Raw genomic sequence first — 18,119 nt, 5'->3', positions numbered from 1 at the left:
TAATGATTTCAAGCATTTTCTTGGACAAATATTTCGTAAACACACACACACACACACACTCTCTCTATCTCTCTCTCGCTCTCACTCTCTCTCTCTCTCTCTCTCGCTCTCTCTCTCTCTCTCTCTCTCTCACACACACTCTCTCTCTCTCTCTCGCACACTATCGCACTCATTTCTGGTGTCCCCCGCCATGATATTGCTGGAATATTGCTAAAAGCGGCGTAAAACCGCACTCACTCACTCACTCACTCACTCACAGCTTCACCATTATGTTTACAATCGATTAAACATAATGTGGAAAATATTGGATTATTCCCCTTTACAGTCCGTTTGACTCCAAATGAGAATGATGAATTGCAAAATAACTCGAGAAAAATAAATCCAGAAAAGTGTATGAAACATCAATCCGGTACTTGACCATGAATACCCTGTACCCAACAAAATCTGAATTTTGTTTATTTTAAGACCCATGACGGATGAAGTTCTTTCAGAAACTATCATGTAATTTTGTATAGAAATGTGTACATGACACGTAGGGGGACAAACCGTGGAAGGAACAGCGCAAGCACGGTCTGCACGTGCTACACAGTGACCGTGTTCATTCAATGACAAGATGCGCTACTCAGCAGATGTTAAACAGTTGATGTTGAATGTGTATGATTTCTTTAGAAGTGAAGCAGAAAGAGCAAAGCCTTTTTATGCAATTAATAAATTCTTGAAACGAGCTTCAAAAGCTCTTGGTATGTCCCCTCAGAAACTTTAAAATGTTGTTAGTCGACGAGATACAAATAGTCAGGCCAAGGAGGTAGGGAACATGTCAAAACCACGCAAGGTTGATAAATTAGACAGTTTTCAGAGTTTATTTATTTATTTATTTATTTATTTACCATAAGTGAACGAATATGAAACACACGATACTGTAAATGTAGGTGATAGGTATGACTGAGAAATTTTAAAGTGGGATGTTACTTACCTAAAATACCCGGTCACACTACATTGATAATGATCACATCGGTGTTACATTCGACTTATTAGTAACATAATATACCGATGTTTTAAACCATATTTCCACTTATGGAATAATCCCAGATACCTGGTTACTTGGACTGATTAAAGTATATAAAAACAAAGGCGCTCCATGGGATTCTAACAGTAAACTAGAACAGCCCGATAACTATATTACATAGATACTACTGAAACCGGTGGTGTGTATAATATACCTACAGTCAACACACGTAAACTTTAACATCCATTGCTATAGCAGAAGGATTATTTATTTATTTACACTGGAGGCTTTAAAGGTACATAGATTAATAATATACCAACAGAATATCAGACGCTGCCATTTAAAAAACGAAAAAAAACAACTTTCACATGCGTATTGCTAAAGCAAGCCTGGGTAAGCAATGATTGAAGCATATTTATAATGTTTTGTTTATATGTTTGTTGTTTAACGCCGCACTAAGCAATATTCCAGCTATTTGACGGCGGTCTGTAATGATCAAGTCTGAACCAGACAATCCAGTGACTGGTATTATGAGCATCTTGGGATAGGATGACATAAACTAACCAAGTCAGCGAGCCTGACCACCCGATCCTGTTAGTCGCCTCTTACGACAAGCAGGGGTTGCTGAAGACCATTTCTAACCGGGTCTTCACGGGTACGTCGTTTGGGTAGACAGGAGAAAGATAGAGAGTCAACCCTTCGGGGATCGCTGGCACCTACGCTACAAATAGCGTCTAGTTTGCAAAGCGATGTATGTACGCTTTAGTGTAGTATGAACGTAGTGAATCCAAATCAGTGAAGTATTGACGATGGGTGACACCTTCTTGTTGTGTTGACGAACTTATGTCAATATGCTGCTTGCACTTTCATCACATATGTATGGGTCGATGGCGTAAAGTAGTGGTTAAACCGGATTATGCTAAAGGCAAAATAGCGGTGAATATCGTATGAATGGATCACTAAAAATCAGTGACACAAGAGTAAGTACGTCTTGCCCCATCATAAGCACATCGGTACCGCCACTCACTCATTTTGCATTAAAACGTATTGTTTTAAAAGGTCATCAAACTTTATAAGACATGTCAACTGATGAGATAGCTACCTCTAAATTCTCCCTTTAACGTCATGTTGGTGAATATGTGAACTTTATTGAGCGAGCGAGTGTATACTGACGTCGCTTGAATAATACTTGAGTAATATCACGGCCTGCAGCTTGCTGTAAGTTGACAATCCGGTTACTAACTGTAAATAAGATACATGTACTGAAAACAAATTCCTCAATGTTGACGATGTTCAAGAAATCATGAAAACAAAATAAACCATGTAAACCATGTTTCCGTTTGTGAAACCATACCCTGATAAAACGAATAATGGCCAATGAAAAATATGGGGAATTACTGTCAGTACATTTGAAAATAGCGCGCATGCAAATTCAACACATCAGAATCAAATGTTGAGATGTGTTTGTGTGCATTACTTCCAATGCGTATCTGGTAGACAAGGTTTGGAATCCATGATAGCTTATCACTTTACTGAGTTTAAAACTAACTGTTCCCTTATTCATTTCCATCACTATATATATACAAACACAAACACACCATTCTATGTCTTCTGAAAAACAGGAATAAATATAGGCGAACATAAATGTGGTACTGTATAGACTGATTTTTACATGATCACAATATTGCGCTACATATAGACACCCATAAAGGAATGCACACATCCGAAGGCCCAATCTTCTCATTGCCCATTCGTCACCACTCGCCCATTTCCGCGCTATTCGGCTTGTCCCGGAATAACACGAGTTGGTCACGAATGCTCATTGCCTACACGGGCATGCTGTAGTTTGACAAAGGGATGTTCAAAGGCACCATGGGAAGTTTAGCCCAGGTAGATCTGAGCTGTACCAGTAGCTTGTCCTTGAAACGGTGGGCGTACTTATCGCTGATCCTCTTCTTCTTATCATTAGGCTCTTCAAAGTCCCTGTAATGATGAAGAAGGGCATCGGTTTTCGCCACTTTGTCCGTTGAGTAGCCCGGACGGTACGTCCAGATCTTGTGCACGCCAACAGTCTCCACCCGAAGGGGCAGGATGATATACTTTGAACGTGTGAAGTGTTCAAAAGCACTGCTCTCTCTCAACACGTTCAATAATATGATGGATTTATATTTCAAAGCGTCACTCCTACCGGTAAAATTCTCCGAATATTTGGGCCATTCTTTCCTGAAGAAGTTACATTTTATAACGAAAGCACCACTGTTGGGTTTCACTGATAACCTTTTCTGAACCAAAGATGACCAGTTCTGACCTACTTTGGGAATAATAAATTCATCTAGATCCGTGAACACAATGTATTTCGAGCTGTGCAAATGTCTGTATAAACAATCATTCAAAGCTGCAATTTGTGCAAAGTAGTGCACTTCCACTTCTTTGCTTGGGGGCCAAGTGTCTACCTTCATTGGAAGATGCCACTGCACTACTTTTACAGATCCTTCCGCAGCATAGTGCTTCAGGACAGCATCTACATTGCTGCCCGTGCTGTGATTGTAAAACATTAGCTTTCGGGCACCCATTAATTTATTGAATTCTACCATTTCCACTAGTTCGTAGGCTCGGCTATATTTGAAATTGAGTGGTGTCACGCACATTGTAAAGTCTATTGAAGTCTTCTCAGAATACAGCACCGGAAAAAAATGAAGTGGTTTTTCGCATGACTTCGTTACGATTGAAACAGCGTATGGGCGTCTCTTTTTTGGTAAGTCACACTTAATGTACACGGCTCGGTACCTGGAAAAAATGAAACAATCTGAGGTTTTCTTTTAAAAAAAACATTAATGTGACTGCAGTAGAAAATGTTTCAGTCGACAATAAGCCCTCCAAGTCATATGTAACATATTGTGAACACACGATCCCCTTTCAGTCGTCTCTTGTAACAAGAATGTAATGCTGGGGACATATTCTGCACGAATGGCATTACGTGTATTATGTATTCAGCTCTATCTCTATGTCCCCGACGTGATATTGCTGTAATATTGTTGAAAGCAGTAAAATATACTGATGGAAACGAATAAGAGAACAATGAAAAATATAGGAAAATAGGTCTTACTGTCAGTACATTTGAAATAGCGTGCATACAAATTCAACACATCAGAATCAAATGTTGTGTAGTGTTTGAGTGCCTTGTTTCCAACACATATTTGGTAGACAAGCCTGGGAACACATGCTAGCATATCATTTTACTGTGTCTAAAACTAAGTGTCCTCTTATCAATTTCCATCAGTATATATTTGCTCATCCGCTTCTGTAACGTGCACCTCGGGGCTTCTCGGGAAAGTTTCTTTGTGAGAAGAGTCTCTGCTGCTTAGAAAGTTTTGTCAAGCTAATCATGATGTTAGATGAATAACCGTTTTGGGGAGACACCCATTGTCAATACATCACGGGTTTATATACGCTACGTTCCTCCATCAACATCAACTTTCTAGAGTTATGCAATACTGATAAACTTTTTGTACTTTTTAAATATTATGTATATTTTACAGCTATAACCTGTGGCTAGTTACGGGTAGTATATTTTCATACCCCTTTTACACCAATATATTTATGCTGTACATACTGTGATATATTTTAAGTCCCTCGTAACCCTTAACGGGTGGCTCACTTTTATGTCCTTTTATATGTATTTATGTTATTATTTTTGTGAGGTGAGACTCAAATAAACAATCTGTCTGTCTGTCTGACTGTCTGTCTGGATACGGATGGCCGATATGCTGTGTGGCAGTGAAGCATATCAAAATGGAGAATCTCACCCTTGTGTCTCTTGATATCAAATATATCTATACGATTCGATAAAAGATTAAAACTCCGAGTCTTGCCGAGCAGGTTTAAACTGGTATCGACGAGTGTTGATATATTTGATATCAAAATACACAAGGGTGATCATCTATTTATCGTCCAGCATCATTCTTCCCACTTTTTTCAGTTTGTAGACAATAAAAAGCAGTGTCATTAGTGTAAAACGTACTGCTGGCAGCTTCAGTAGCAGATCCATTAGTGATATCATTTGATTGTGACGTCATGGTAACAATGACGTCAAAATGGTCTGCAAAGCATTGTGATGCAATTTCATGGCAGCGATAACTACAATATAGATATCACTTGATCTCACCCAAGCAATATTCCCTGTGGGGGCCAGTTTTGGACCCAATTGTTGTTGTAGTTGATTCTAAACAGAAATTCACAGGTCCATTCAGAACGTGCATTACAAGTAAACCAAGCGCAGCTCTATGGGTCATTATGCAAAACTCTACATCAGCAATATTCCAGCTATATGACGGCGGTCTGTAAATAATCGAGTCTGGACCAGACAATCTAGTGATTGATATCATGAGCATCTATCCACGCAATTGGGATACGATGGCATGCATCAACCAATTCAACCAAGCGAGCCTGACCATCCGATCCTGTTAGTCGCCTCTTACGACAAGCAGGGGTTGCTTAAGACCATTTCTAACCGGGTCTTCACTGGTACGTCGTTTAGGCAGATAGGAGAAGAATAGACAGTCAACCCTTCGGGGATCGCTAGAACCTTCGCTACAAATAGCGTCTACAGTTTGCAAAGCGATGTATGTACGCTTGAGTGTAGTATGAACGTAGTGAATCCAAATCAGTGAAGTATTGACGATGGGTGACACCTTCTTGTTGTGTTGACGAACTTATGTCAATATGTTGCGAGCAAATTCAATACAGATGTATGGGTCGATGGCGTAAAGTAGTGGTTAAACCGGATTAAAGTGAGCATAGTGCGTGAAGTATTTCTTGGTGTCCCCCGCCTGGATATGGCTGGAATAATGCTTAACGTACCCAAACTCACTCACTCACTCACCTACTCACCCACTCACTCCCTCACTCACTCACTCACTCACCCACTCACTCACTCACTCGCCCACCCACTCACTAACTCACAAAGGCAAAGAAACTAGTCGCCGAAGGGTTGGTTGGTTGGTTGGTGTTTTGTTTAACGCCACACTCAGCAATATTCCAGCTTTATGACGGCGGTCTGTAAATAATCGAATCTGGACCAGACAATCCAATGATTAATATCATGAGCATCGATTCCACGCAATTGGGATCGATGACATGAATCAACCAAGTCAGCGAGCCTGACCACCCGATCCCGTTAGTCGCCTTTTACGACAAGCATGGTCGCCTTTTACGGCAAGCATAGGTTGCTGAAGACCCATTCCTTCCCCGATCTTCACGGGGGAGTCGCCGTAGGAAGATGTGAGACATTGTACTACTAACTCACCCGTAGCTCCCAGGGAGGCAGCCAATACTTACTTTCTGTCATGACTCTCCTTTAGTATGTCCACACGTGCCTGAATTTCCTTAAGTTGTACTTCCTTGGTGTCTTTGAACCACAGCTGGCACAATAGGGGGACACTGTTCCACACAGCCAGGCCGACAAGCCGAACGATAGCAGACGTTCCAACGTCGTCGTAGAATGCTGAGAAAACGTAGACATTGTCACCGAGACCCACTTGTTGCCATATCTGGGCGTCCGGAACCTCCATGGGTCGTGTGATACCGGGACATAATGTTGGATCTGGTCCTCTTTCAACAAGGGTGACTGTTTGTCTTTTTTCTTTTGTCCTCTTAGTAAGACTAGGTATGCCCTCCACCAGCCCCCGAGTGACGTCAGACCCCAGTAGGTTAATATAGATAATAACCATCACCATATTCACCACCACGAGCATGAACACGCCCCTGGCGATCCGAGACGCCATTGTCACTTCCTTGAAGACATTTACCAACTGGTTAGGTCTGTAATAAAGATCATAAACCACAAGCTAAACGTTCACCTGTTTCCATGGGTAAGTCAAGTCAATGCAGCTCGTCCCTTTGGCATTATGAAAGTTGTAAGTGATTTTCCTTAGTTGTCCCAGTCTACACACATCACGATCCACGTCAACCCCAAATCCGACTCCCGCAATGAGTAAACATCTATGATGTACTTCACTAAGAACTTTCCTCCAAAGTTCCATCAATGTTTTAAACAGCGTTGAACCTATTATTCACCTCACGTGACAAAACACAGATTCGTTGCTAGCCGTTGCAGCTGCTCATGCATATCGTGGCACAATCAATAACAAGTACGACAATATTACTCTCTCAGGAATGTCGGCACACATAGTCCGCCACTGCAACAGTCGACCGAATCTGCTTGCCGCTTCACGTATTACCTGTATTACTTTTTTGTATCATGTATGCTGTCCCATACAATTTCCTCGGTTCGCATATATCCAAAGGCATGTCAATCCAGCCAATACAAACAGGCTTTCGGTAAGGAGATCTTTCAAACTGAGAGGGAGCGTTACGCTTTGAAAGACAACTTTAGAAGGAGCACCGAGTGGTCTATAAATAGTACACCTTTCGTCAAAAGATATCATTCAGGGTACATTTTTCCCAAGCTATGTCTTATTTGATCAAGATTTCTTTGAACAGTCAGCGTGGTTATTACTATGCGCAATTTAACTTAGAATAGCATTGTGTGTACAGGTAGGGTGCTACCACCCGAGAAAGGTAATATTCTGCATGAGTGACCCATGACAATGGTGTGTCCCAGTGTCCCAGTTAAAGTACTGTAGGAATATTAATCGGGTCCGAGCAAGGCGTACATGCAGTTGTTGGTCGTTCAGCATGGATCAACGCCGGCAGGGCGTGATGACACACAACCACTCCCATAACTGATCCTCGATTTGTCGGTGTATTCTGAAATATTAATACATTCTATTTTAAAGTTCTCTGGTGATGATAAGACTTTCGAAAATTACACTTCTTCGAAATAAAGAGGGAAGTCAACTTTTTATGTTTTCTCAACTAAAATCGAACAAGAATCGACTCCTTCGACAGAAGCCCATACTTTCCGTCAAGATATAGTAAACGGGTGACAAAAACGTTGAAATATAAGAAATATTTACAATTAAACTAAACAATGGAATGTCAACATTTAAAGCATAATTTAAAATGATTGAAATAAATTACAAACTGTAAGACAGCGGTCAATGATGGATTTGTTCATTACATAATTCAGAGTGAAATGACATGGGAACTAGTGTTATGCCTCTTAAATCTAGTCAGGCGCTTTTGCTTGTCGTAAAAGGCGACTAACGGGATCGGGTGGTCAGGCTCGCTGACTTGGTTGATTCATGTCATCGGTCCCAATTGCGTGGATCGATGCTCATGATATTAATCACTGGATTGTCTGGTCCAGACTCGATTATTTACATACCGCCGTCATATAGCTGGAATATTGCTGAGTGTGGCGTTAAACAACAAACCAACAAACAACAACTTAAATCTAGTCAGTCAATTACTGACTGGCGGCGCAGTCATTTATCCGATACCACAGATGACAGACGACACAATCAAACTATCCAATACCACAGAAGGTACATTCATGATGTCCAACACTACAGACTGAAGATGACGCAATCCTATTATCCAATACCACAGACTGTTGATGCACAACCCGATATTATCCATTACCGCAGACAGTAGATGACACAATCCTACTGTCCAATACCACAGACGGTAGATGACATCATCCTATTATGCAATACCACAGACTGTAGATGACATCATCCTATTATGCAATACCACAGACTGTAGATGCACAACCCCATATTATTCATTACCACAGACGGAAGATGACACAATCCTACTGTCCATTACCACAGACGGAAGATGACACAATCCTACTGTCCAATACCACAGGCGGCAGATGACATCATCCTATTATCCAATACCACAGACTGTAGATGCACAACCCCATATTATCCATTGCCGCAGACGGCAGATGACACAATCCTACTGTCCAAAACCACAGATGGCAGATGACACAATCCTATTATCCAATACCACAGACGGCAGATGACATAATCCTATTATCCAATACCACAGATGGCAGATGACATCATCCTATTATCCATTACAACAGACTGTAGATGCACAACCCCATATTATCCATTACCACAGATGGCAGATGACATAATCCTACTGTCCAAAACCACAGATGGCAGATGACACAATCCTATTATCCAATACCACAGACGGCAGATGACATAATCCTATTATCCAATACCACAGATGGCAGATGACATCATCCTATTATCCATTACAACAGACTGTAGATGCACAACCCCATATTATCCATTACCACAGATGGCAGATGACATAATCCTACTGTCCAATACCACAGATGGCAGATGACATAATCCTACTGTCCAATACCACAGACTGAAGAAGACATCATCCTATTATCCAATACCACAGACTGTAGATGCACAACCCCATATTATCCAATACTACAGGCGGTAGATGACATCATCCTATTATCCAATACCACAGACTGTAGATGCACAACTCCATATTATCCAATACCACAGACTGTAGATGCACAACTCCATATTATCCAATACCACAGACTGTAGATGCACAACTCCATATTATCCAATACCACAGACTGTAGATGCACAACTCCATATTATCCAATACCACAGACTGTAGATGCACAACTCCATATTATCCAATACCACAGACTGTAGATGCACAACTCCATATTATCCAATACCACAGATGGCAGATGCCATAATCCTACTGTCCAATACCACAGACGGCAGATGACATAATCCTACTGTCCAATGCCACAGGCGGCAGATGACACAATCCTATTATCCAAAACCACAGACGGAAGATGACATATTCCTACTGTCCCCTCACTTACAATGTATTGATTTAAAATGTGTGAATTACGCTTGATACATGTTCACAATTATTTTCCTACATGTTCAGAGGTTCGTAATCTAGACATATTTGTGATGATTAATTGGAATTTATATTGGTTGGTAAAACTCCCGCCTGTAACCCCTGCCTCAAAAATTTAATAAAAATCATAACCCCTGACTAGAAGTATTAACAAAGCATTTACATGCATGCAGTTTAGGGTAAGGGAAAGGGGAATTAGGGTGCCCTAACCCAGGCAAAATTGGAAACAGGGTTTACGGGCGGAAATCTTTCCTGTTTTTTGCTTATAAACAGGAGGGGCACACAAATTGTTGACTTTATTCTAAAAGAAAGGAGGTAGAAGGACCAGTTGTTCAACAAAACACACGCTTCACACCTTTACTAGCCAGCAAATAAACAACCAACGTCAGGCCTTTTGTCAGTGCTTGTCTTTTATTGCTTTTTTTAAATAATTATTATTTATATGTTATTACTTGGTTTACTGGTATATTGTTCACAAAAATAACATTGCAAAACAATATATTATTAATTGGTAACTGAATAGTATAATCAAAAGAGTAAGAGAACTAAAATACGAGAATAGCTTTACAACTATTAAAGCACTGCCACTGAACCAAACATTTATTTATGCAAATTTAATTATACTTTGCGTGACACCCCTCGACGGGAATAAAAACAACGTAGCTTCTCTATTCTAATTTTAATTATTCAGCCTATCGGTAATCAAATACAAAATACAAATACCACCTTAATTTACAATGAAGTGAAAAAAGGAGATCTGGATACAGACTTAAAGTAATCGACATTTGGAACATTGATGTTGTATTTCAGTCATGTCTGTATTATCTTCATAGAACAACGAATCTTAAACCTTCACTGCGAAACAATATCAGATCACCTTCTTTATATTTGAAAACAGTTAAAACATTGTTCCAGATCGAAAACGTAAAATGGTATGGGTTTCTACAGGGTCGCAATCTTGCACTCCAAATCCGTTACCAATTATTGCTTTTCATTTCGTCCAATTCCGGTGAAGTATGCACAATTTATGTAGGCACGTGTTAAGGTGGAGATATGTATATGGTTTCTAAAAATATGTGTTTATTGTCAGCAATATTCCAGCTAAATGACGGCGGTCTGTAAATAATCGAGTCTGGACCATGCAGACAAGCAAGTGAGTATGAGCATCAATCTACGAAAATGGGATACGATGACATGCTTCAACCAACTCAGCGGGCCATCTGAAAACCTGGTCCCGTTAGTCGCCTCTTACGGCAAGCTTGGGTTGCTGCAAGACGAATTCTAACCCGGATCTCAACGGTTGCGGTTCATCCTGTTGCCCCCAGTGGTGACATAAGGTGTATACTGACTTTCATATACACTGTATAACGTATAACTCCCGCACTTTAAACAGATCAACAATAACCTAAACACTAAGGTCGCTTTGATCGCGAAGCAGATAACTGCCCAGGAGGAGAGGGAGTGACGCAGCGAGACTTTTCCTAAAAGCGGCTTCAACCGAAACTCGCTCACTCAGTGTCTAGGCTGTACTGCTGCAAAATCATACGTGCTGTAATAATTTAATCTCAACTATAACAACCCTACCCGTACAAATGAAACATGTCTGAAATAGTGAGCATCACCACCGAAGTCTTCACGATCGAAGCTCACGTAAAATCACTCCGCGAGAAACGTATTTTGCATCATAATTAGCTCTATTTTATATTCAGTTTCATGTTAAGTTAATGATATAATTTATGACATTATATTTTAATATGTCTTTCGAACTTTCTCTCATACATCGCAAAGCGATTAGTTCTAAACATGTTTTATGCACAGGAACTCTATGATAGCGTGTATAACATAATATTCGTATAGTAAAAAATCACACACCCTCTATATACATAGAGACTCTATGTATATAGAGGAGGTGTTTTTTTCTCTTTAATCGAATATATTGTGTTAAACACGCTATCGTCGAGTTCCTGTGGTTTTAAGAGGACCTTTTTGTGAGCGGTGTCCACCAATCTTGGCTGTTCCCTCCAATGCCGGTGACCACTTTCAAACTACACGTTCTAAACCGCTGTGTTGGTAATAACAAAAACTATTCTTCACACTTATTTTGTCTCTAAGCTGGACATTACGCTGCTGCAGATTATCTATTTCACGGAGTCTTGAGTAGCATGCGTGGATCAATGCTCTGTCTGGGCAGTGGTGTAACCGAGTGGTCATAACGTTTGCTCGTCACGCCAAAAGGCACTGGTTCAATTCCTTACATGGTACATTGTGTGGAGCGTTTTTCTGGTGTTCCCGGATGTGATATTGTTGGAATATTATGTGAATGCATGTTACTGTAACATTGCCCCAGGTAGTCGGTTTGTTCTACGGCGGTCTTAAGTTAGCCTTGCTCCAAGGCTGTACTGAATGATAAATCCATGGGTATATAGTAATTCTTACCTTATAATAGGCAAGTCTAGATACGCGGACGGACGCCAGTCTCTTATAGGAACAACTTGTTCTTATTATTTGTATAATCTAGAAATTATGATTGAAACTAATACATAATTATTGCTTTATAGACTTGTGCAAGTCTATTCGTAAACAAATACTTCATGCTTGCCTTTCAAACCTAACTAAAATGGTGTTCGGAAAGGCAAACTGTGTGACCTAGATCATAGCACCGTACCCCAATGGTAATTTCTCGTGTTTTCAGTCATTTGTTTGCCTGGTTCAAACTCGTTTATCTACAAGCTGTCGTTAGATATAGCTTGAATACTGCCACGGGGTTAAACCACAGTCACTCACTCACCATGTCAAAATACGGGAGTTAGTAACTGGCTATGGATTATAGGGGTGGGGATGGCGGTGGCGGTCAGTCTCATTAAAAAAAGACCCAAGTTCTCGAGAGAACTCAGATATGATTTTACTGAGAATGGAATGGCGGTAGGATTGGTCTTAATTTGGACTCAACTGTATATATTTTGACGCCCCTCCCCATTTTATGTAACGGTTTTCCATAAACCCCTCATATACATGTAACAGATATACCAGTCCCTAAATAATGTTCAAATTTGTTTTAAAAATATTTTGAAATAAGGACCGTGCCATTTTTCCTATCAAATATCAAAATAAATACACCACAGCAAGTCTAGAATACAATTCTGTATACGCATGCGTTAGGTGACCTTTGACCTACAGAGGTAGTGTACTACGTCCGATCGCGAACAAGATTAAATGGAATTTCGCAGGTTGTAGAAGAACGTGTTAACACAGTTGCGTGAGTATGCCTGAAAATATTCCTAGAGATCGTATGTTGTTATAATTTCACATCCCATATTTCCTTTGTACACTTTTGAAGTTTGACAGCCCACTGTGTAGTGTTGAGAGCGAACCTTGTGACATGCCACGAGAAATAACGATAGTCCCACTGGACAAACGAAAAACATAGGTCTATCCATATGAATGATTTCTGACTTATTTGGTCTCACGGGGGCGTAGTCGCAGGTCAGGGTGTAAATCATACCATTTGTTCGACGAGAACAGGTGTCCGTGAAAACCCAAGTCAGATGGTGGGTTGTGATTCAGGGGCAGATAACTGCGGTTGCCTTTGTAAGTGTTAGTAATTTTAGGATCAGCACTTTTCATTGAGGACAGAGTGAACCACATGAATTAAAACCTGTTAGTAAAACACTAGTTTCATAACCCATGTACTCACACTCACCTCAATTCTCTCCCAGTTTATTATTGATGTAGAATATTTCATTTTAAACAAATGTGTTGGTTCTCCAAAACATTAAAATGATTACCGTATTCGACGTAATAAGCGCCCAGAGCGCTCTCAAAATTAGAAATATGGGGCTCTTATTAGAATATTTTTTTGGTGAAAAGATAAATTTCGTGGTTTATGCTGACAGCCTGAAATGTTTATATACGACTGATATATGTTCCAGAATTTAAATACCCATAATTGAGGGTGCATATTACACACGAGTGCGTATTATTTACAAATAAATAGGTCCTGTGTACATTGATCAATCGGAAGGGGTGCCAATTGGGATTGTTCACTAGCCAATATATTAGTAAATATATTGTCGTGGGCGCTTATTAGAGCGGGGCGCTTATTACGTCGAATACGGTATACTATGTTCCATTGTTTTCCATTTTCAAAAAAGTTGTGGACGTTATGAGTGCCTTGCGTCACTAGACAACCTTGTCTGTGTGTTAATCTACATTCTATTAGCTGTTCCCAGAGGTTGTCAATAATCTGCTTTTTACTTATTCTGTCAATATAGGTACAAAATACAATTTCCAAGTGTGCTTTAATAAGTTATGGATTTATGCATAAAGGGGAAAAATTCAGCATATGCAGATGTCTTACTTTACCCAACCTTTTAGTGAGATATTTTAGACAATGGGCATTAAACAAAACAGGAATCCATTCAGCTAAGAAACACTCATCATGCAAGTGAGGTAATCAAGGTATTGAATACATAGACGATTCTGACTTGCCACTTGTTATTCATGCCAGAGATCTTATTTATGAACTGTTGCTGGATACCAGTAAATACTTCATGTCAGTGATTTTCTACAATGCAGTGATAAAGGGTGTGTTGGATTCAACAAACAGCAAAACAGTGGAAGACAGTTATATTTTAGAATTTCTGGACAAAGTTTTGTCCTGTGTTTCTGGCATAATAAACCAGCTTGAACTCAAACTCCATTAGTATTTAGTAAAATGAATAAAATTCTTTTTACATAGTAATTCTGTTCACCAATGTTCTGGTTTTAATGGTGCTGAAAATTTCACTGTCGCCTTTATCATGCTGAAGAGCAAGAGGTCCCTGGTTCGAACCCCGTTAGTGTTATTTAGAATAAAGCTTTATTACCCCCAGGGGAATTTGGATTATATTTGAAGTGAAAAGAGTATACATACACTCATTACGAGCAATACAATTTCAGACCAACACATATATCTACACTCATGCATAACACTCCATGCAAACTTACATAACACTCCATGCATACAAACATACACACAGAACATACATGCATAACATAAAGCAACAAAATATGCACTATTAAAGAAGATAAAATATGAATTAACACTAGCACATAAGAATTAAACAATGATTAAGAGACAGGTTGACTTGGTTCATCATTTAAAAATAAAATACTAACGGGAAGAAATGAAGATTTGGCTCTATTTGATTAAAAACAAGGTACACGATATCTTCTTCCAGATGGTAAAACGTCATAACAAGGGTATAAAAAGTGATTTGGTTGGTCTAAAATTCTATTTGCAAGCTGTAAAACACGTTGATTGTAAAGAGAGTCCAGACTGTTGAATTTGCATCCTGAGATTTTGCTAGCCATTAGTTATTTTAGTTATTTAACCTAAGGGCTGACATTAGTACAGGTCCTAAAAGTGTTGTCGCAAGCATAGCCTGCAGTTCACAACCCTGTGCACTAAACAGAATCCGCTCATCAGTTGGTAAATGAACAGATGACGGAAACAGTACTCACGTATATATCTTCCACTGAAACACGAGTTGAAAAACTTGCGGCGTCACCTTTGGCAAGTGATCTTGTTCATGCATGCCTCTGTCCACAAACAGTAAATGGGTACCAAGGAGTTAATGTGGTAATGGTAATGGGAATGGGTAATCTTCTAGCGCCTGACAGGCAGCTTTGGTTGCATATTTCACATGTAGCTGAGCAGTTCTGGAATGCAAAATATACGGACCTCTGATCGGGGCAAGAAACGCCATGAGCATGCACAGATATATGCGCTATATACGTTGTAAATATACTTTATAATATACTTGGCAGTGAGCGACTGAGGATTCTCGATGACAGAAAAGTGATATGTCACTGCAACCATGATAAGGAGAACGACTGCCGTTCAAGTTTACAGTGCAGACCTGATAGAAATCAACTAGCAAAGTGTGTTTCAACTAGCAATGTGACGTATTGTTACTGAAGACAGTTGGAAGATTTTAAGATTCGCAGATTTACCTCAAATACACAACAACAAAATAAAAAAAACAAAAAAACACATACCCTACTAAATAAATATATAATAAATAAAACATTTCATTTCGTCAGTGACAAAAGGCTGATCTGATCTGTCAAGTGACAGATCCTCCATATCTCACTATCGAAATGAACTATCCTCTATTTATTATACTTAAGAATGTATGGCGCAAAAAAACACAAGATTTTAATAATGGTTTATCTTGTAAATTTCTCCATCAGCCAACTGTACATCTAGGTACTTTTGATAATAGACATATATTCAATTATGGGTGAAATCTGACTCCAGAGCGGAAAATTGGCTATTTAGTGTATTTTCGGGGGGGGGGGGGGAATATGGCCATATAGTGTGCTTTCCGTGGGAAGTTTGGCTATATAGCCATTTTTCCGGGGGGGGATTTGGCTATATAGCCCCTTTTCCGTGGGGAAATTAGGCTAGGGGGGAAATTCCACTCTCTGACACCGGCTCAAAGCTACCAGTCAATAACTACCATTATTGGATTATCCCATCTTATCCCAATTGCGTAGATCGGCACTCTACCCATGCTCTGTGATTTCAAGAATGAGGTAATCTCCAACAAATTATGTCGCATACGCCCACACTAATAATCTTCAAGACAGTGTAACTATAACCATTTCACTTTACCCATGTGGGGAATCAAACCAGGTCTTCGGCATGATCTGCAAGCACTTTAACCACTAGGCTACCCCATCGCCACTCCAATCAAGAGGAAACAGCTTTGATCTTAGCATCAATGTTAAAATACTACATTAAAATACAAATCTGAATTTAGGAAAATAATAGCAATAAAGAAATCTCAATACATAACATGTACAATGTATATTTATTTTGTTTCTAATTTGATTGCCAATAAACCCCTGCCCCCTAAATACCCTTGATGATTGATGAATGAGCTCGAGTAGATCCAGTCTGTTGTGTTAGTTCCTTGAGAGATATTGCAATCAATGCTGAGGATCTGTAAGATAGTGCTTGTGCTGTAACAGAGGTCAAGGGGGGTAAGGAGTTGACAGGACATACAATGTAGAAGTGTCCAGTCTGACCTGTTGGACAAGCCACTTATGGATTATGATTATTATCATATTCATTCAGTCGATTCATCATTGTTCCTCCAGGACTTTCAACCTTCAGAAAATAGGTCAGAAAAGGTTGTCGCCAGTCAGTCAATTAATACTCAGGTTCACGTGGTTTGGCTCTGTGACTTTGCTGATCTCACTGTGCCCCAGTCGTATGGATCATTGTTCATGCTTTGAGTCACTGGTATGCCGGGTCAAGATTCAATAATTTACAGGCTGGTGTGTTAGCTTGGGTGGCACGGTTGTCTAAGGTATCGCGATTTGCTGTGCAGAGTTGCATCCCTTGGGCACGCCAGAAACGTGTTTCTGGGTTCGAATCCCAGTTCGACCCGTTAATGATTCTAGGTTTACCACCAAAGTGGTAAACATCTGAGACCTGCATCTCTGCAGGCATTCCTCCCACAATAATATTAAGCTGACACGCCACGATATAACTGGAAGACTTATTTTACAGTTCACAGCGGCGGTAAACCCGACTCAGGGCGGATCAGCTCGGAGGTGTCCAAAATATTAAAATTGTCTCTCAGATAAATTTACTGTCTACAACATACTGGATTTTGATTTCAAAAGGGGGAAGGATTCCAGATGATTTTTTTATGAAATGGGAAATTAGTTCATAGTTAGATGATATACTGAACAAAATGTCTTTTGGATCATGAATATTTTGTGGGTATTTTTGTGAAATCATTGTTACAGCTACACCTGCTCAGAGGCCAATATTTGTCCCCAAGTCTGCAGCAAATGTCATGAAAAATACCTAAATATGAATAAATAATTTGCCAGTTCTTCTTTATGATATATATAACTAATAACTAATTTTATGGCTTTGTTGTGAGAATCTCTATTTCTCTGATCATGCTGATAACACTATATTAACAGGGCCAATAATTAGGTAGAGGTTTTAGTGCTTAGTTATATAATATTCCATTATTCCAGACCAAAACTACAATGTTAAAATACTACTGAGGTAAAAATCCTTTGATATCCTTTAAATAATTTTAAATAACTGAAGTCAGAAATATTGTGTTGTAGTCTGAATCTTAACGTAGTTAATGTAGTTAAAGCTAAATCTATGATCTTTACATTTAACTGCTGAACATCAAGCATGTTAAGTTAAGCGCCCATGCTTGTTGTAAGAGGCAACTAACGGGATCGGGTGGTCAGGCTCGCTGACTTGGTTGAT

The 18,119-nt window shown here is 39.6% G+C and overlaps 1 protein-coding gene across 1 annotated transcript; it reads right to left on the bottom strand.

The window, feature by feature from the left end:
- Positions 1 to 124: 124 nt before the first annotated feature.
- Positions 125 to 7,370, bottom strand: LOC139450590 (beta-1,4-galactosyltransferase galt-1-like). Its single transcript, XM_071232358.1, has 2 exons — positions 6,344 to 7,370; positions 125 to 3,793 (listed from the first exon to the last, which is right to left on the bottom strand). Exons 1-2 carry the CDS (start codon positions 6,787 to 6,789, stop codon positions 2,833 to 2,835), a joined length of 1,407 nt encoding a protein of 468 aa, XP_071088459.1. The 5' UTR covers positions 6,790 to 7,370; the 3' UTR covers positions 125 to 2,832.
- Between the last annotated feature and the right edge of the window lie 10,749 nt (positions 7,371 to 18,119).

This window comes from Haliotis cracherodii, unplaced genomic scaffold (assembly GCF_022045235.1).
Source record: "Haliotis cracherodii isolate W230 unplaced genomic scaffold, xgHalCrac1.p SCAF_10, whole genome shotgun sequence".
NCBI lineage: Eukaryota > Metazoa > Mollusca > Gastropoda > Lepetellida > Haliotidae > Haliotis > Haliotis cracherodii.
Note: the sequence above shows the minus strand (reverse complement) of the source record. Positions and strands in the feature narration are given on the sequence as shown.